At 44.2% G+C, this 21307-nt stretch overlaps 1 protein-coding gene across 9 annotated transcripts in view; it reads right to left on the bottom strand.

Annotated features, from left to right (window-relative positions):
* Positions 1-21307, bottom strand: part of UXS1 (UDP-glucuronate decarboxylase 1) — a 94980-nt gene that overhangs the window by 18825 nt on the left and 54848 nt on the right. For all 9 annotated transcript variants that reach the window (XM_005864881.2, XM_014538525.1, XM_014538524.1 and 6 more), the window contains 4 exons: positions 17870-18050; positions 7392-7496; positions 4267-4326; positions 1602-1723 (listed from right to left, as the gene is read on the bottom strand). In XM_005864881.2, the coding sequence (XP_005864943.1) occupies positions 1602-1723; positions 4267-4326; positions 7392-7496; positions 17870-18050 (468 nt within the window). The remainder of the gene's footprint in view (positions 1-1601; positions 1724-4266; positions 4327-7391; positions 7497-17869; positions 18051-21307) is intronic.

Here is a 21307-nt window from a genome sequence, read left to right on the forward strand (position 1 = left end):
TACCTACCCTGATTGGGGGCGGGCCCTCTCCCCAGCTGGCCCGGCCCAATGGGCCCCCATCGGGGCAGGCTGGCTAGACCCCACCCATGCATGAATTCGTGCACCTGGCCTCTAGTATCATTACTAAATACTGTAATCATCATGAGTTCATTCCGTAAGGTAATATGTATACTTACAAAATTATCAATTAAGTTACACTATTAATCCTTTAATAAAAATTAAAAGTTCAATAAAATTGTCCTACTTGCCCACCAGCTGTACCTCTGTAAAAATTCACTGAGAAATACAAGACCGAAAGCAAAAGAAAACGGTGAGACACATCGTCTTCACACTTACTGTGGAATACAATGCAACTGTGTGTCCCCTGGCATTCAGGCTTTCTGAAGTACCAGCATGCATACGGGCTGTGCTATCTATCTGGGAGACCATCTTATATTTTGGGGTCAAGATAGCCTAGGCTCAAAAATGATGACGGTCTGTCCTTTTTAGAACTGGTTAGTGCTTCTTAAAAATAAATGGGTCAACTGCCCGAAGGAGCTTGGAAAGCAATCAGTTCTGCTTCTGACCGAGAAGTAGGGAAGAAAGGCCTAAAAACCTACATCAGCACAAGGCTATTTTGTGGGCTTTAATGTTGGCATTTCACTAAAAACAACAACAAAGATGCACAGGGACACCCTGGCCATCAGCACCAGGCATCCAGAGTGCCTCTCCCTCCCATGAAGCCCATGGCCTCTGAACTCCCAGCTCTCTGCAGGCAGAAGGGACCCCAGGCCCAGGGACACAGCCCACTCCACTTTAGGTCCTGAGAGCACAAGCCTGTCCAGTCCACATGTCCCTCCCTCTAATGAAGGGCATGTCCATGAGCTCAGAGCGCTGGTCCAAGCACAATAGGATGGTCACCAAGTGGATGGACTAGCCAGGTTTTGCCCGGTCCCTTGGGCCTGTCTGGACGTTTCATTGGCTCCCACACAGCCTGAGGCAGGCAGGCCATGCACGGAGCCCATGTCAGAGCCGAGCACCGAGTGACCAAGGAGGTCAGGCCACACCTCTGAGGACGAGGCAGCAGTAGAGCCAGGCAGAACCAGATCCTCTGCCTCAGTCTGTGGGCTCTGTCTGCTCCAGTGTGTGGGGAGCAAATCTGGGACATGAAACTACCAGGGAGAGCCCCCAGGGAAGCAATGAGTAACTGGGAAAGCAGGAGATACAGTGAGTAACAGCTCCTGAAGAGGTGCAGACGAGAGCAACCATGCACTCACTTTACACCTATAGAGAACGGAGGTGAAAAGCACAAGCCACTGATTCGGGGGCTGCAGGAAACACAGGCACTTCTGGCTGCTGGTGGGCATGGCACGTAGGCAAAGAGCAGCACGGTGTTCCGAGCCTTGCGGGCGTATTCCAAAGCGAGGAATTCACCCCCTGGAAAGCATCATTTTAAAGGAAGAAAACTGTTGCTAATACCATTAATGTAAAACAGTGGGGTCTGGGCTTCCTTCCCAGCGCCCCCTGCAGGTAATCATGGCATTTCACTCCTTCAGTGCTGCACATTCAGCGAAACGGGCGCTCTGCATGTCTGCGCCCCAGCTCACGCGCTTGGCCAATACCTGCTTCATGTAAGCGTAGCACATGGTCTCCGCAACCCGTTTGCCTTCGTCGTAGCAGGCACGGGGGCCTATCGGGTTCACGTGGCCCCAGTATTCCTCGCTTTGAGGGTGGACTTCAGGGTCTATGAGAAGGAGAAACGAGACCGTGTTTTCATCCCTCCTTGTTTCAAGTTCATACCCATGATGAACACTGACGATTTATGATACAAAAGGGAGTTGTGGGAAGACCAAAATGAACTTTACATGTGGGAAGACCCGTATCTAGAGAATTCAGTGTTCCACATTCCACTAAGTTCCAGTGGGATATGCTGTTCTTGCCTCTCATGCTAATACCGTATTTTACTGAGAAAAAATGAAAAGATCAAAGGCTCTCTATTTTAGCCTTCCCCCTCCCATAAATTGTTCATAACTTTTAAATCATTTTCAAACTATAATTAAATATAATCTATGTGAGGAGATACATGGTTCAATTTTATATTTATAAAATATGTGAGGAAAGCAAAGCATGTATTTATTGAAAAAAAATATAAGAGCATCTCTGCAGAAGATGACTTTCACGTGTGCCATCACCAGCACAGACTAAAACCTCAGAGACACCAGGAGCCCTGGTCCAGGGCCGGTGGGAGGTCAATAGCAAAGGCGGCTTGTCCCTTTAGCACACGTTTTATAGTCCCCAATTCCCGTGTTTCTGGTGTGTAATTCAATCACACTTTGAGATGTACCAGAGAAATGACTAAAGAAATCCCAGTAACAAATTCTTTAACACAAGTATACTTTTGGAATGTGAATTAATAACTAATTTAGTACACCAGGAATTTTATACAACCATGTACACCCATAGTATAAAATGTGTAAATCTTTGCCAAGAGATCTGGACAAGTCCAGGAACCTATGTTGTAAATTCACTCCTTGTGTAACTTGTAGCAGAATCTGACTTCGACGTGTGGGTACGAGGGAGGGGACGTGGCACACACGTGCCCCTGTGGTCGCCCACTGGGACCGGCGCCTCTTTCAGAGGGCGGCGGAGGCTCAGTGCAGGTGCACACCTTCTATCTGCTTCTGAGCTTTAAACTCCCCTGAGAAGAGGCACGCTTTACTGCACTGTGAGAGAGGTCTCAGGCAAACACTCCCGGAGAGAAGAAAACCAGTGACGTCAATTCACACAGATGTGATGGATGGTCCCCATCAGACCTTTCCTGGGGATTCTTCACAAGGACTGGCCAGCTAGACTCCAAAGGAGACGATCCGAAATTTGGCCAATGATGAGGAGAAGGCTGGGCACGCCCATCCACCCCTGAAATGCCCACAGTCCATGGCACAGCTTTAAAAAGGTCCCTCATGCAATCACTTTGAAATTACAAAAGGAAAGGGCCAGTGACATACTTCCTAATCAGGCTCCCCTGCCCGCAGGGTGCCGGCTGACAGAACAGCACGCACGCCCCAGCGCGTTTATGCGGTCATGAAACATCAGAGCAGAGCACCAGGTGGGCCCAGGAGTGCAGCACTGACGGTATTTACGACCCTGAAGACCAGAAGCTACTGCCAATGCTCAGATAACAATGAGGTGGGAGGAGAAAGACGGTGGATGTGGAGAGCTGTCACGGGCCCTCCTGGACAGAGAACTCGAGCACCTTTGTGTCTGAGGCATTTAAAGACACAGGCCGAGGACTCTGTCAACGTCTCTCCTTATGTGACATGGGAAGCCCCTCCGAGGAGAAAGGGGACCATCCGATGTGCATGGGGAACTTGCTGATCTCTGCAGTCATGATATGGACAGAACAGGGAGGGAGAATTCCAGGGCCACTCACCTACCCATTGCTAAGCAACAAGGCGAACAGGGGAGGGGACTGTGGGCAGTCCCGCCCTTTAACCCGGAGGACTTCAGAGAAGTGGACGGAGCTCTCCCTTTCCATAGGGATTACAAAGAACATGACTACATGTAGTGGAATTTCCGTTTCTCAGACTTTTCCATTGGTTCTCGTTAATAACAACTCGCCTCTTCCATGCTGCCCTTCCACTTCGCATTTCTCTGTCCGAAACGGTACATGAGGTGGGTAAGTTCCACCACAGCCAAGCCTGGCTCCTGTGCCACGTGAACTGAAAGTGTTCATCCACGTAAACAACCTGTCATGTCAGCCCTCACCCCACTCCCCACGGAGGGCGGTGAAGTGCTGCAGACTGGCAGGAAAGACCCTTGAGTTTTCTGGTAGATTCTTCCAGAAACGGTTATGCAACAGGGAGGCACCAGCACAAGTCCCTTCATGAAGCACTCTTCAAGGCCAACCCCCAGTTCTCGGGGTCGCTCACAACGCCACTGTTTACACTGAAGAATAATGTGCACCTGCTAGACGGGCAAAGAATACCCAATGAATCGATTTCTGGGTGCTCTCAGAACAGAATGCAAAACGACTTCTGCGGAACCGTGACTGGCAGTCCTCCTCGCCAGGGAGCCGTGATCCAGGCCGGGAGGGCGTGCTTCAGCGGGAGGGAGGCAGAGCCTGAGACCACGATGCGGAGACAACGGCAGACACAGGAGCCTCTTGGCTGCTGTGCACTGGAGTAAAAAAGCGCTGCCTCCTTAGAAATGGAATTCTGGATCCACCCTTGATTCCTTCCTCCCCTAAGACAGGATGCGAACTGCCCCAGAGAAGCCCCACCCACTTACCTCCATACACCTCCGAGGTGGAGGCCAGGAGCAGGCGAGCACCGACTCGCTTCGCCAACCCTACAGAGAGCAGGGACACAAGAGCAACCGTCACTTCAGGGAGACAAGGAAAAAACACACATGCCCATTTTGGTTGCCAGTTTCAGCAATCGTTTAGTACTAATGGCATCTGACATCCATGCATCCTCAGTTATCCACTCTTATTGCATCTACTTTGGAACAGAAGGAGTTAAAAACCCCACCACCAACAACAAACCAATAAAAACAGTAAGAAAAGCACAAGTGAACCCTGAGGAGCCCAGTACTTAGTGAGATACTAATAAACTAAGCAGAGCCAAATGCAGGATCTGTGGGTTTGATAACGTATGATTTGAGGAGTTTCACAAAGATTCCTTTGCCCCAACATATCACCCACTATGTTATGAGGTAACTTCACCCTGTTTGGCATAAGATAATGCCCTTTGCACTTTAACTTCCTTCCACTACTGCCCCCAAATGGTCCACCTGGCACTTCCTCCACATGCTCCTGGCACCTTCTACTGCGCTTGAACCAGCCCCGTCTGGACACCCCCACCCCGTCCTCCCACCTCCTTCCAGGTTTGGCTTAAACAGCACCATCTTCCCCAAAGCAACTCCCCACATTCCGCCCCCTGCTCTGAACTTTTCCTGCATTCGCCCTGACATGCAGAATGGACGAGAACAGCTTTATCTATGGTGGTCACCAAGGTGCAGAGTCAGAGTCCCGATGTGCAGGAGGTGCAGAGGAACACCACGGCCTTTCACTTAACCCAGCGCTTCCCAAACGTCCTCCACCACAGAGCCCTGTGCCGACGGGCTCAGCACCCAGCACCCAGCACACAGGCACAGGAAGGGCTGCGAGGAGGAGCGGGAGGGGGGAGCACAGAGCCTGCAGCCACTTCTGGAGAAGCCGGGCAGACAGAAGGAAGGGAAGGGCCTAGGATGAAGAGGCCAGGGGTGGGAGTGCACAGCATCTGGGGGCCATGGGGACGTGCATGGAGAACAAGAGAACAGAGCTGCTGGAAAACAAGATTTGGAGCTAGCCTGTGCATATGCCCCCTGTGGTTGAGGAAGGAAATGGGCAGGATGTAGTGTGACATGGAATTTGTAGGCTCCCAACACCGGGCCCCATCTCCTTCACTCCAGTTCACCCCACAGAGCCTGAGAAGCGGACCACACATCACAACACAGAGGCAACGGTAGTTGCTTCACAGTGAAGGATCTGAGGTCTTTTCTTTAAACTTTTAAGTTGAAAGAATACCGAGATCCCAGGTACCCCTTCCTTATCTAGTTTCCCCCAATGGTAAAAACTTGCAAAACTACAGTTCAGTATCATCACCAGGGCACTGACAGGGTGCACTCGAGACGGCTGCCTCCTCCATGCTGGCCTCCTCCGCACAGGGCCTCCGGGCCTCAGGCCGCAGCCAGGGGAACAGGGCGGCGCTGCGGCCAGGCCCAGTGCCTATGCGGAGGCTGGACAGAGAGGCTGCATCAGGAAGACGCCAGGCACAGGAGCAGGGAGGCGATGAAGCACAGAGCAGGTCCCTACCCGGAGAAGGCCGGGCGACGTTCGGGGAATCCTGTCTCAAGTGCAGAACAGCTAGCAACAGCTCCTCTCAGTTCGGAATACAAAGTCCCATTTGGGTCTCTTTCTGGCCTAGCGATTGTCCCTCTCCAGCTTCTGTCCATGTCATTCCTGAAAACCCTCTGCCATTCCTTCAAGACCTCCAGGTCCAACCTCACGCAGGGTTCGGGCCCCAGCCCAAGAGTCACCTGCACGGGTGCCTCTTTTTTGAGACCTTTCCCTTCCTCCTGGGAATCACTACTGCCTGTGCCTGTACATTCTTGCCCGAGAAGCCAAGTTCCCTGGCAAAGAGCCAGAGCACAGTCCTTATCTGAACGCCCTCCACAATTGCCAGGACAGTGCCCTGGGCACCCTGACTGCACTGTCTACATGAGATCTTTTAAGCATCCTGTGCTCAGTGGCTTTTCCTCTGTGGTGTCTAGCTCTGGCATGAAGGAGGGGCAGCCTGTCACACACTGTATCTCTAAGCAGAAGCCAGGGCACAACACAGAGGAGGACAAACGCCCTTTCACTTCCCACAGAGCTCGACTCCCCAGTGTCGTCTACGAGCCTTGGAAACCAACCTCCAGCTGCCTCTTCAGACCCTTGTCTGAGGCTTCCGTCAAATTCAAATTGAGTGCTAGCTTCCCAAACCCATTTATAGAACCTGCTTCAGATGTCCTATAACTAAACCTGTTTTCACTTGACATTTCAAAAAGAGGTTCCTTTCTTCCAGTTTGTAACTAATCAAAACCCCTAGTGTATTGGGCATCTGTGCCCAGCTTACCCCTGCCTCCCATCTCAAGCATGGACATGTGCACATCACCCACGTCGTGTGGAAATACACTCATGCAGCCTTTTAAGGGCTCCCTCTCATCTCACTCTCCTAAGTGAGCCCTGCAGTTCTGTCTGGAGCCAGGACTAGGCTTCCACAGCCCCGTAAGGACAGTTGTCCTCCCACGCCCTCCAGGAGCGCTCCTGAAACGTGTGTGTGTGTGTGTGTGTGTGTGTGTGTTTCCCTGTCTGTGTGGTGTGCGTCCAGTGTATGCGTATCTGTAGGGTGTGTCTGTGGGGATGTGTCTATGTGTGCGGTGTGTGTGTCTATGGGTTGTGTATGTGTGTGCGTCTGTGGTGTGTGTGTGTGCTGTATGTGTCTGTGTGTGTCTATGGGGTGTGTACTGTGTGTGTGTGTCTGTGTCATCCTCTCCAACCCAATCTTGGAGCAGAGCCACCAGTGCCCTTTCCAGCAGGGAGGCACCACACTGTGAGTCAGAGGGGACAGTGGAGGGAGGCTGGGTCCTCACCAGAAGCACAGGTGGTATTCCCAGGGGACTGAACTGGGACAACACAGACTGGTTAGTTACTACAATGACCATCTCCCCACGACCAATTCTGATGCCAAATAAAGTCTCAGTGAAATAGCCCACACGGCGGGTGAGAGAGGGTGTCAAGAGCAGGATCACGCTCCACAGCACAAAGGCCTACACATGGGCTGTCTACAGTATTCCCAACAACAGCTGCAAAACAAGGAAGGGCAACTCACCCAGCATGTTTAACGTCCCGATCGTGTTGGTCTTCAGCGTCTTGATGGGGTTGTACATGTAGTTTGGAGGAGAGGCTGGAGAGGCCAGATGGTATATCTGGTCAACTGCAGGAGACAAAACGGAAGTATGTCATTTCCAAGGAGAACACTAAAAAATTATGAATGCCTGAGTAGACACTGATTAATAAAGGTGTTTGTGTAACTTTACCAAAATGTTACTTATTTTATTATTCTCCATAGAAACTAATTTGCCATTAGGAGAACTTTAAACAAAAACTGAAAGTCTAATTATCTGGAACGAAAACATGGCTGGGCCAATTATGTGGACGTTTCTCCTCTAATCAGGGTCAATCTGAGAGCCGAGCTGGTTGTTTTCTGAGAAGACCTCCCCAGTAAAGCAGTCCAATTAGAAGACTGAGTTTTCAGACCCAGAATTAAGCACAAATATCTAAAGCAGCGATTCTCAACCTTTTTTCATCCCATGGGTACACAAAAATCACTAAAATTCTGCAGCACACCAAAAAGTGTATTTTTTTCTGCCAATCTGACAAAAGGAATAGGTACAATTTAGACTCATTCACATGGAATGCCTATCATTGGCTGGCTGTGCCTTTATTCAGCAATCTCAGGGACAAGAGGTCAGTGCCCCAGGCTAAATGGTCAGGTGTCGCATGTTCTAAAAATTGTTGCGGCACACAGTTGAAAATTGCTGATTTAAAGTAAACATTTTTAATCGGTAAAGCAAACCTGGCATAAAAGCAAAGGCTCAAACATTTGTAAGAAAACAACCTTTCACTTTGCTCCTACGTATCCAGTACACAGGAGGAGGTTATAAAGCCACAAATGGCACAATTATTCTGACTCCACCCCACCTCCTCTCATGCACAGGCATCACTTCAACATCACCCCAAACCCTCGCTCTCCAGGGTCAGTAACTCCTGCCACACAACAGAGAGGCCCTTGGGCACAAGGTCTCCTGTGAAAGGAGAGTGAGGAACAAGCCCGCAGGAGGAAAGCCATCCCTCCAGGCAGACGGTCTGGGCCACTGTAGCTTGAGGTCGAAGAAAACAAGCACCATCATAGGAGAGCCAAGGAATGGGGGACCCGAAACCCCGCTGCACAGGAGGCCTCCCTTGCTCACAGCCTGAGCCCCAGGCAAGGGCACCGGCAGCGATTCCTCCACGACTGCCCCTCGGGGCTCCCCCGGCCCCTGGTCTCCCACCCTCTTCCCAAGCAGGGACCAGGGCCCTCCTTGCAGGGAACAGCACACAGGGGCTAGGTGTCAGAGATGACGGGCAAACTCGAAAAACAGTCCCCATGATGAATACTGCTTTAACTTTCTCAGAAAATCCCTGCCACCCAAGAGTACCCAAGCTCCCACCCACACCCACACACCAACCGTCCCCTGAAAATCTCCTGTCAGCTCCAGGAAGGTGTGGGAATCACTGCAGCACCTGGAAGGATCTGGGGCTGTTTCCTGACATGCTCCCCAAGCCCGGAGGGAGAGTCGGATGAGAATTCCTCATCCTCAGACGAGGAGCAGAAGTGGCGGCTCCAGGCTGTGGGCTTGGTCCCCACTTAATTCGCTCCAATTATCAGTCTTTCGAGCCTGAGAGAGAGGGTTTCTGAGACTGAGTACACAAGAGCCAACAAGGCCAGGGGATGGGGGTGCTGGATGGTTCCAGGGACAGTATCTGTGGGAGGAAATTCCAGGCACTGCACAGGTTCCCGGAATAGCCAGTAACTTTTTTCCTCTACCAGAACCGTATGTGGAGGGTGGCAAGAACAGCATGCGAAAGACTGTGGACCCCATCTCCTGGATACTTGTGAGGCTTCTTTGTTTGCCAAGATTATTCGGATTCACACTTCCTGATTTCAAAACATATTACAAAGCAACAGTAATCAAAATGGTGTGGCGCTCGCAAATAGACAGACACATACACCAATGGAATAAAGAGCCCCAAACAAATCTTTTTTGTATATGGTCAAATGATCCTCAACAAGGGTGCCAAGTCACTCAATGGAGAAAGGAGAAAGGGCCCTAGCGGGTTTGGCTCAGTGCATAGAGGACATTACTCATAATAAAATAAGCCAGTCACAAGAAGACAAACACCATAGGAATCCACCTATATGATGAGGTTCCTAGAGTGGACAAGTTCACAGAGTCAGAGAGCAGAATGGTGATTACCAGGGGCTATTTGGGGGGGGCGGGGAGAGAGATAGGAGTTATTGCTCAATGGGGATAGTTTCAGTTTAACAAGGTGAGAAAGTTCTGGAGATCTGTTTTACAACAATGTGAATACACTTAACACTACTGAACTGTACACTTAAAAAATGGTTAACATGGGACCCTGGCCAGGTTCCTGAGTTGGTTAGAGCATTGTTCCCATACACCAGGGCTGGGGAACCCTTTTACTGCCAAGGGCCGTTTGGATATTTATAACACCATTTTCGGGCCACATACCATTATCGACTTAAAAATTAGCCTGCAATAATTAAGTTTAATTAACTCACCCCTAATGCCTTAGCAGGGCCAGACCAAATAATTTCACAGATCATATAGGGATCAGACGTTCCCCACCCCTGCCATACACCAAGGGTGCAGTTTGATCTCCGCCAGGGCACATACAAGACTCAACCAATGAATGTATAAATAAGTGGAACAACAAATCAATGTTTCTCCCTCTCTCTTCCTCCCCTCTGTCAAATCAATAAAAAATATGGTTAAGATGGTAAAAAACAAAGATACTTATGAATGACGAATGCAGATGAAAAACAAGTGTTAGTGAAAATGGGTAAAACACTTATTAGCAAAGCTGAAGTAAAAAATGAATGGTTTTAGTTTATGTATTTGTTCTCCTCCCTTTCTCAACCCTGAGAATATAAGGGGTCAAAATCAGGCTCCTGCGCCACTGCAGATCGTTCAAGATCCCCCATCAACCCCTGCTCTGTCATTACCCATGGAAGCACTGAATGCCTGGGCGCCTGGCACCCTGACCTGGACGCTCCAGGCAAGAAGACTCTGGGCATTTATAATATGGATGATTAAAAACCACTGGGTTAACTTAAAAATAGAACCCCTGGTGTTGAAAGGATACTTTTTCTTCAAAAAAAACCTAAAAACACAAAAACCCTTTAAAATTGTTTTCAGTCTGTCAATATATAAATGCACTGAAGGAATCTAATTCAGTATGAGGAAACTCCTGTGACTGCTGTCCAACTCCCATCAGTTTTTCTGAGTTGATAAGTAGCTAAAAACAAAAAGTAAATAAGAAACCTAATTCTTTAATTTAGTTCAAAATACTTTTAAAGTTCTCTTGAGATTTCTTCTTTGACACATGTGTTATGTTGTTTTATCTCCAAATATTTTTTTGGTTTTCCAACTATCTTTATTATTAATTTCTAGTTTAATTTCAGGTGAAGAATTGGTAGTTATAAAATAGTCACAGAGACATATAGTACAGCAGAGAAAATATAGTTAATAACTATATGGTTTCAGATGGGTGTGAGATTTAGTAGGATGATCACTTAGTTATGAAATGTCTAATCTCTGGGGTATACACCTGTAACTAATATGATACTGTATGTCAACTATGACTGGAAAATTAAAGATTATTAAAAAAAACACCAGTATAGACAAAACAAGAATTCTGGTGTGCAAAATGCAACCAAATAGAGTGCTATTGGCAGTGGACTTGGAATCCGGAGATCTAAGTTCTAATGCCAATTCTGTACTACCTACACCTGGATATAAAACAACGAGAAAGCCCTGTCTGGCGTGGCTCAGTGGTTGGAGCATTGGCCTGGGCACTAAAGAGTCTCGGGTTCTATGCCGGTCAAGGGTATGTACCTGGGTTGCAGGTTCGACCCTCGATCTGGTGGGGGCCCATGCTAGTGGCAACTGATCAATGTGTCTCTCTCTCTCTCTCATCTCTCTCTCTCTCTCCCCCCTCTCTCTCTTTCTCCCTCTCCCCTCCTTTCCACTCTCTCTGAAAATCAATGGAAAACATATCTCAGGTGAAGATGAAATAAAATGGGAAAGATGCAAGTTAGCAATGGAAATCAAATGGTTTTTAAAAAAGAAGAAATTAGGATGTTTGCCAGATGTAAAACAGCATGTCTCGGGCTTTTTTCATGCATAGAATGAGATCTAACTAAATTTTAGGATTTTCCTTTCCCAACTTTGAATTCTGTATTCTACTTTAAGAAATTACATTAACTGTTATTTCTAAAATGAATTTTCTAACATAATTAACATGTTAGTATATTAAATCATATTAGGAGGCAAGAAGATTTTCTGACTACTCATTGTTCCCTCCTTGAACAAACTGCACACTTATAAGAGCCTTATTACTGATCTCTCCTTTGGTTATCAAACTCTCTCCTTTTATTTCACTTTCCAAGCATGTCAGCCTCAATGTTAGGCTAATATCCTTAAAAATGAAGATAGTTCTTCAATATCTATTGAATAAAAGAATGAATAACTGAAAAGAACATAGGGACATTCAGCAATTATTCAATAAATACAGTGATCATGCAGAAAATATTTTTCCTCTCATTTTAAAACCACATTTTAACAACTCAAGATTGGATTATTAAAAAATGACCATATAATAAAAAATAAAATGAAAAAAATACAGTATATACTATGTTCTTTGTTTTAAAAAAAACCTGACAATATGTTTTTATTGATTTTTTGAGACATAGGAAGGGAAAGAGAGAAACATCAGTGTGAGAGGGAGACATTAATTAGTTGCCTCCTATACACTACCTGACTGGGGATCGAACCCACAACCTAGATATGTGCTCTGACTGGGAATCAAACCTACAACCTTTTGTGTACAGGATGACACTCCAACGAACTGAGCCATCTAGTCAGGGCATATACTCTATTCTTATAATATAGTAAGCTTGAAAAAAGAAAATGCTATTAAGGAAATCATAAGAAAAATACATTTGCAATAATTATCAGAAATGGAAAAATATCCCGTGTTCATGGGTTGGAAGAATCAACATAGTTAAAATGGCCATATTACCCAAAGCAATGTAAGATTTAATGCAATCCCCATCAAAATCCCAATGTCATTTTTTAAAGAAATAGAACAAAAAAATCATCAGATTTGTACCACAAAAGACCCCAAATGGCCAAAGCAATATTGAGAAGAAAGAACGAAGCTGGAGATATCACACTACCTGACTTCAAATTATTCTACAGAGCTGCAATCATCAAAACGGCATGGTATTGGCAGAGAAACAGACACACGGATCAATGAGACAGAATAGAGAGCCCAGCTACAAAACCACATGTATATGGACAGATAATTTTCTACAAAGGAGCCAGAAACACAGCACATTGGAATAAAGATAATCTCTTCAATAAATGGTGCTGGGAAAATTGGAAAGCCACATGCAAATGAATGAAACTGGATTACAGTTTGTCTCCAGTTATAAAAATTAACTCAAAATGGATCAAAGACCTAAACATAAGACCCGAAAAATAGTTGCATAGGGAAAAAAAAAAAAAGTACCAAACTTATGGCCATGGGTCATAGAGAACATTTTATAAACCTGACCCCAAAGGCAAGTGAAGTAAAGGCAAAAAACAAATGAATGGGACTATATCAAACTAAAAAGCTTTTGCACAGCACAATAAATGAAGAACAAAACGAACAGGCAGCCAACCAATTGGGGGATGATATTTGCAAACAGTAGTTCCAACAAAGGCTTAATTTCCAAAATATACAAAGAACTCATAAAACTCAACATCAAACAAATAACCCAATCAAAAGGTGGGCAGAGGACCTGAAAATACACCTCTCCCAAGAAGACATACAAACAGCCAATAGATATATGAAAAGATGTTCAACCTTAGGGACAATCAGGGAAATGCAAATCAAAACTACAATGAGATACCACCTCACACCTGTAAGAGTGGCCATTATCAACAAGACAAGCAATAACAAGTGTTGGAGAGGTTGTGGGAAAAGGGAACCCTCGTTCACTGCTGGTGGGAATGTAGACTGGTAAAGCACTATGGAAAGGAGTCTGGCGATTCCTCAAAAAATTAAGAACAGAGCTACCATATGACCCAGCAATCCCACTCCTGGGTACATACCCGAAAACCGCGAAATCATGTACTTGCAAAGATATATATACATATATGTTTATTGCAACATTATTCACCGTGCCAAGATATGGGAACAAACAATATGTCCCACAATAGATGACAAGATAAAAAAGATGTGGTACCTATACACAATGGAATACTATTCAGCCATAAGAAAGGACAAAATAGTGCCATTTGCAACATGAATGGACCTTGAGATCACTATGCTTAGTCAGAAAAACCTAATATATGATTTCACTCATATGCGGAATATAAAACTGAAATTTATGAACACAAACAGCACTGTGGTGGTTGCCAGAGGGAAGTGGGAGAGGGAAGATGGAGGTTCTAATATATGGTGACAGAGTTTTGACTTGGGGTTGTGGGCATATGGTGAAATATATAGATCTTGTAACATATATTGTATTCTTCTAGGAATTTTTCCGTTTCATCCACACTGTCCAGCTTGTTGGCATACAGTTGTTCATAGTATTTTCTTACAATCCTTTGTATTTCTGTGGTGTCAGAGGGTACTTTTCCACTTTTGTTTCTGATTTTATTTATTTGGGTCCTCTCTTTTTGTTTCTTGATGAATTTGGCTAATGCCTTATCAATTTTGTTTATCCTTTCAAAGAACCAGCTCTTGGTTTCATTGATTTTTTGAATTGTTTTTTTAGTCTCTATGTCATTAACTTCTGTTCTAATCTTTATTATTTCCTTCCTTCTACTTACTCTGGGCTTTTCTTGTTGTTCTCTTTCTTTAAGTTGTAGGGTTAAATAATTTATTATTAATTTTTCTTGTTTTTTGAGGTAGGTCTATAGTGCTATGAAATTCCCTCTCAGGACTGCTTTTGCTGTGTCCCAGAGATTTGGGTTGTTGTGTGTTCATTTGCATTTGTTTCCAGAAACTTTTTTATTTCTTTCTTGATCTCATTGGTAACCCACTCATTGTTTAATAACATGCTATTTAGCCTCCATGTATTTGAATGTTTTTGGGTGTTTTTACTATAGTTGATTTCTAATTTCATTCCATTGTGATCTAAGAAGATGCTTGACATGATTTCAATCTTCTTGAACTTGTAGAGACTTGTTTTGTATCCTAACATGAGGTCTATTTTCGTGAATGACCCATCTGCACTTTAGAGTGTATATGCTGCAAGCTTTGGAGTGAAGTGTTCTATGAATGTCAATTAAATCCATCTGGTCCAGTATGTCCTTTAGAGTTACTGTTTCCTTGTTAATATTTTGTTTGGAAGATCCAGTGAAGTCAGCGGGGTGTTAAAGTCTGCCGGGGTTCTTGTTCACAGCATCAGAAGGGTTCAGCAATCTGGAGAAGGGGCTGTGCGTAACTTAATAAAGAGTCCAGAGACGAAGCATAATTTTGAAAGGCATTTGGGGGTCAGAGGAGCCTAGCTAAAGAAACTAAGATCTCCTAGTTTCAAGACCCCATTCTTTTTATTAACACAAATTGTCCTGAGGCAAGGCAGAGATAGACACTTCAAAGGAGTAGGGTTTCTATACACAGTCCATTGTCAGATTTGAGGAAATGCCTCCGGCTGTTCAGGTGTTTGGCCAGTAGGAGGCAATAACATGTAGATTAAGATGCCCTGAGCTGTCTGGCAGCAAGCAATCATTTTAATGCATCCTTTTCAGGTTTGGGGAAATGCCCTTGCTACTCCAGATGATTCAGCCCTTGCTGACATGCTGGAATTGGCTCCTGGCAAAAGTCCCCTACTATGATTGTATTGTTGTCAATCTCTCCCTTAAAGTCCTCTAGAAGTTTTAAAATATATTTAGGGGCTCCTATATTGGGTGCATATATGTTTACCAGAGTTATATCCTCTTGTTGGATTGATCCCTTTAGTATTATGTAGTGACCTATGCTGTCTCTTGTGATGGCCTTCATTTTGAAGTCTATTTTGTTGAATATGAGTATTGCTACTCCAGCTTTTTTCTTTTCCATTTGCATGGAAAATTTGTTTTCATAACCCTTCACTCTCATCCTGTGTGTGTCTTTTGTTCTGAGGTGGGTCTCTTGTAGATAGCATATAGTTGGGTCATGTTTTCATAACCATTTAGCTACCCTATGCCTTTTTATTGGAGCATTCAATCCATATACATTTAAGGTTATTATTGGTAGGTACTTATTTATTGCCATTTTAATTCTGTATGGCTAGGTTTCCCTCTCTTCTTCTTATTACAGCAGTCTCTTCAGCATTTCTTGTAATGCTTGCTTGGTGGTGATGAACTCCTTTAGCCATTTTCTTTTTGTATGGGAAGCCCTTTATTTCAACGTCTACTTTGATTGATAGCTTTGCTGGATTAGTACTTCATGCCATTCCCTTCTGGCCTGTAGAATTTCTGATGACAAATCAGATGACAGATTTATGAGAGCTCCTTTGCAGGTAACAGTTTGTTTTTCTCTTGTTGCCTTTAAGATTCTCTCTTTGTCTTTAATGTTTGGCATTTTAATTGTGATATGTCTGGGTGTGGGCCTGTTTGGGTTCTTCTTGCTTGGGACTCTCTCCACCTCCTGAACTTGTGTGACTCTTTCCTTCACCAGGTTAGGGAAGTTTTCTGCCATTATGTCTTCAAACACATTCTCTATCCCTTCCTCCCTTTCTGCCTCTTCTGGAACACCTGCTATTCGTCTAGTGTTACATTCCATGTTGTCCCACGGCTCCCTTAAGTGGTCCTCCTGTGTTTTTTTGTGGTGTTTTTTTTTTGTTCTCTGATTTGAGTGATTTTTTTTCTACCCTGTCTTCCAATTCACTGATCCGATCCTCATCTTCTCCTAATCTGCTGTGTATTCCTTCCAATATGTTCTTTTATTTGTGCTATGTCATTCTATATTTCTGTTTTCATAGTTACTATATATTCTCTCATGCTGTTGAGCATCTTTACCATTATTATTCTGACTCTAAATAATATAAATTTCTTATTTCCATCTCATTTACCCCTTCTTCAGGAAAATTCTTTTGTTCTTTCATTTTGGGCGCCTGTTTGGGTTTGTGACTATGTTTTAGGTAGATCTGCTATGCCTCTCAATCTCTAGGGCAAGACAGTGTCAAACTAAAAGCAAAATTTTTAAAAAAGGCAAAAGAGATTTAGATTTCTTGTATGAATTAACATGTAAGAAAGTCTAATCTTTTTAGTAACCAAAAAAATGTACATCAAGCCATGGATTTTTCTATCAAATTATTTTTGTTAATATTTTTTTAAGATAATGCTCACTATTACTAATGTATTAGTGAAATGGACACTACCAAATGACAAAGAAGACATTAGTATTTGGCACAGTTCATATATAGATTCTTTATTGAGGAAATAAAATTCAGACACATATTTATAATAAAACCCTGGAGAAATTAAAATAAGGATACAATTACAAATAAACCATGGTATAGCCATATAATAACACTGTTGAGCAATTAAAATGGCTCAAGATACTTTCTACCAACATGGGAAAATGCTTGGGATTTGATATGGGAAAAGCAGAAGGCTACACTATGCATGCAGGAGAAGGAGCATATCATTACAAGCTTTGGAGTCAACCCAAGGCTGGATTCTGGCTCAGTTGCTTAACAGCCCTGGAACTTCGGGCAGGCCATAGCACGATTCTTTTTCCACATTCAGGGGTGGACAAAAGTAGGTTTACAGTTGTGAGTACGAAAAAAAAAAATTATTCTTGTATTATTATTTTTTATTGTCTTATTTATTTACTATTATTATTATTAACCTACTTTCACCAAAAAGGTATGCAGATTTGACTCCTGGTCAGGGGGAGTGCTGGAAGCAACCAATCGATGTTTCTTCTCATATCTATGTTTTTCTCCCTTTCTCCCACCGTCCCTCCCTCCCTTCCTCTGTCTCTAAAAATTAATAAGAACATATCCTTGGGTGAGGATTAAAAAAAAAAGAAATGTGAATATATCTTTTGGGGAGGTCACCATCCAACCCACTGTAGCTCCCACACCATAATTCCTAGAAGTGTCCAAATTATCAGTCAGCTTTAGACTTTTATATGTGAAATTTCATTATGAATTCAGCATTCTAGGTCATCTACCTTCCCATAGAAAGCTAGAAGTAAGTTCTCATGGGTGGGTAGGCATCAGACCTGTTAGACAATAGGGACAGATGTGTATGACACAAGCCCCACTTCTATAGGCCATGAAGTTCAAAACCAGGGGGACTATGTAAAAGTGAAGTCAGACACTTGCTCTGTCATAACCATTCCTTATCACAGGAACTAGACTGGTGTCTTGTGCACGGGACGACCAATCAAGCTCAAAATGCAACACAAACCGGACGGGGCGGAGTCGGACAGCGCACCCGCCAGGCTCTGATGACAACAGGGCACGGGGGCACTCACCTTCAATGTAGAGGGGCTCCACCACATCGTGGTTGATCAGCTCGAAGTTCTCGTGGCCGATCCAGTGCTCCACGTTTCTCTTCCTGCCAGTGAAGAAGTTGTCCACCACGGTCACTTCATGGCCGTCCATCATGAGCTTGTCGGTGAGATGGGAGCCCACGAAGCCCGCTCCTCCAGTTATCTGCAGCGTGTGGGACATCCCAGAGAAAGCACAAGAGAACGGGGACAATTAACTTCAAGAAGATGTATTTCTGGGGCAGCCACAACTGAGAGGTCCTCAGGACCAGGGGAGGGAGGGTGGAAAAGGCTTTACAGCAGCATCCTTACTGCTCACTCCAGGGCAAGAGGTCACACCATCGGTCAGCTCCCAAACAGTGAAAACTGCAACTACCACCCAGCAAATAAGTCAGAAAAGTAGTAATTACAAGCTTCAAAATGTCATCTTTGACAGAAAATTTTACATTCTTAAAAGGTTCTTGAAGCATTATTCCAGACAGCCCAGATGTAGACCTAAGTTTCAGTGCGTGGAGGAACACACAAAGATGCCCGTGGTGTGGTGTATGTGCAGTAGAATATCCAGCCCAAGGGAAGGGAAGTCCTGGCCCTGTGGAGCCATGGGCGCACCTGGAGGGCGTCCTGCTGAGTGAGCCAGGCAGAGAAAGACCAACATTGCTTTCACTCTGCTTGGAACGTAAAGGTCAAAGCACAGTGGTGGCTACCAGGGAGGGGAGGACAGGAGATGTGGTTTAGTGGTTTAGGGTACAAACTTGCAACTACTAGGTAAGTAAGTCCTGGGATTATACACAACAGAACTGTCATATAAACACTAAGCTAGCAAGACACCATATCTTAATTTGTTCCCAACACTAGAAGAAATGACAACTGTGTGACAAGATAGAGGTCTAAGTCAATGCTACAATGGCAGCCATAACGCAATATAAATGTGTGAAGTCAATATATTGTGCACCTTAAATTTACACAATGTTGTATGTCAAATATATCTTGATTTAAAAAACACAAAAAAAGGTTCTTGTTTTATAATGAATGGGATGCTGAGCATCACTTATATAGTTCTAATACGACTCCTGCCAAGTTTTAGAATTACTTCTTCTTCTTCTTCTTCTTTTTTTTTAGTGATAGACAAAATGCAGAGATCTGGGGAACTAGCAAAAAAAAAAAAAAGTGATATTTAAAATGGACTCAAGAACCCCATGAAAAATTAGTATCTTTCAAATGGTTCATAAGAACAAATTAATGAACAATAGATGCTGTTTGCAGACCAAAGCTCTAAACGCACAAGTTCCACTGGCCGGGTACTGTCTGAGCAGGAAGGCAAACAGAGAAATGGTGTGCCTGTGAGGGCCTGTAGGGGACGGGAGAGCAGCAACAACTGTTCTAAAACTTACACCGTAACAATGGAAAAGTTACATTTAAAATTTTTTTAACTAATAAAAAGACTTTATTCAAATGAAGTGGTGTTAACTGAAGGGCTAGACACAGCATATTTCATTCCTGGGAGGTGGCAGTGAAAAAAATAAACTTGAAAACAGATGTATGATGGGACTGTTCTCTGTCCTACTTTCCCACTCCTCCTTCTCTCCATCAAAACTTGCATCGCCCTGACCGGTTTGGCTCACTGGATAGAGAGTCAGCCTGTGGACTGAAGGGTCCCAGGTTCAATTCTGGTCAAGGGCATGTACCTTGGTTGTGGGCACATCCCCAGTAGGGAGTGTGCAGGAGGCAGCTGATCGATGTTTCTCTCTCATCGATGTTTCTAACTTTCTATCCCTCTCCCTTCCTCTCTGTAAAAAAATCAATAAAATATATTTAAAAACAAACAAACAAAAAAAAACTTGCATCATCTCATGCCCTTTTTCCAAAGTGAAAAAATTTACAGTAGGGGAAAAAAGAATTATTTTTACCTAAAATAAAAAGTACAAAAAGACCTAGGTCTATACTTTTAGAACAGTTAATTTGCCATGAAGTCCTTTCAAATAAAATATGACACATGTCCAGGTTTATCACAGATAAGAATTGGCTGTTCTGGGTGGAAAAGGTAGAGCAGAAGGGGTACTGCCTGCCTTAAGAAGAACTCTGTGTCAACCACTGATTAGGTACTGACATGTGCTCTGATGGAAACACAAATATGGGTTAGAGTATGAAGGGTTAGAAAATCCTGGTACTCCAACAGCTTTCCATTAGCTATACTCATTCTTTACTGAGAGCACCATTTTCTAAGTCCCTCTGTTTAGAGGTGGATTCAAAGGAACTGAGGTTTTGACCAAGATCCAAGATCACTAATAATCTATAATAATAAAAGTGTAATATGCTAATTAGACCAGGCAGCTAAACGATCTTCCAGACGAAGCTGCCGCAGCGGGGGCCAAGGCAGAGGTGGTTAGGGAAGATCAGGCAGGCAGGCAAGCAGTTAGGGGCTATCAGGCAGGCAGGCAGGCAGAGTGGTTAGAGGTGATCAGGCAGGCAGGCGAGTGGTTAGGGGTGATGAGGCAGGCAAGCAGTTAGGAGCCAGCGGTCCCAGATTGCGAGAGGGTGCAGGCCGGGCTGAGGGACCGCACCCCCCGCCCCCTGCCCCATGCACAAATTTCGTGCACCGGGCCTCTAGTGATATATAAGCCCACAGTCTTAATTCCATGTTCTCCCCACTACCTATTCATCTGTCCAGTTTGTGTTTTAGCTTTAGCACTCCTATAGTGTGCTGTATAGATTTTTACAGAGAATTTTCTGAAAAAATAACTAAACTTCAAATTGATTCACCACTAGGTGAGAATTCATTTTACTTTACCTTTATTTGATTGTATTTCTCATGTTTTCCACAGTTTTCAAATGAGAAAAATTACACCTTTTTAAAGGAAATGTAACTTCTTCTACTGTAACTATATCTATGTGCAACTGTTTGTTAAATAAGATGTTCTGTGCCATGCTAACTCTACCTCAGAAATGCAGATCGTGTATTAAATTATATACGATCACCTCCAATACTTCCCTAGTTTTAGGAAGAACATAAAACTGCTGGAAGCACCTTAGTGTTGTTTAAAAAGGACTTGAACTGTTTTTCTTGAACAATGCCTTTCTATCTAAAATACTAAAAGATTTATGTGACATAGCTGGATGGTTATAATGGCTTTCCTAATGAAGTTCAGCCCATTAAGCAAGCATTTAAAATAGAAACAAAGCTGGCGGAAGCATACCTCTGAGGAAGCTCGCTCAGGAAGACTGATCACCAAGCCCAGGCGTACCCCTGAATAACAAGGAGCTAATCTAATAGCCAGGAGACAGTGGGAAGAAGAGATATAGACCCTCTTACACAGCTTGGCATGGCTCTGCAGTTTATGAGCTCATCTATATGTGCTTGTAGTTCTTGCTCTTTCGGGAATTAACTGGCAACTAAAGTGATCTAGTTCAAGGTCAGCATTCAAA

Source organism: Myotis brandtii, unplaced genomic scaffold, assembly GCF_000412655.1.
Source record: "Myotis brandtii unplaced genomic scaffold, ASM41265v1 scaffold1920, whole genome shotgun sequence".
NCBI classification, from domain to species: domain Eukaryota; kingdom Metazoa; phylum Chordata; class Mammalia; order Chiroptera; family Vespertilionidae; genus Myotis; species Myotis brandtii.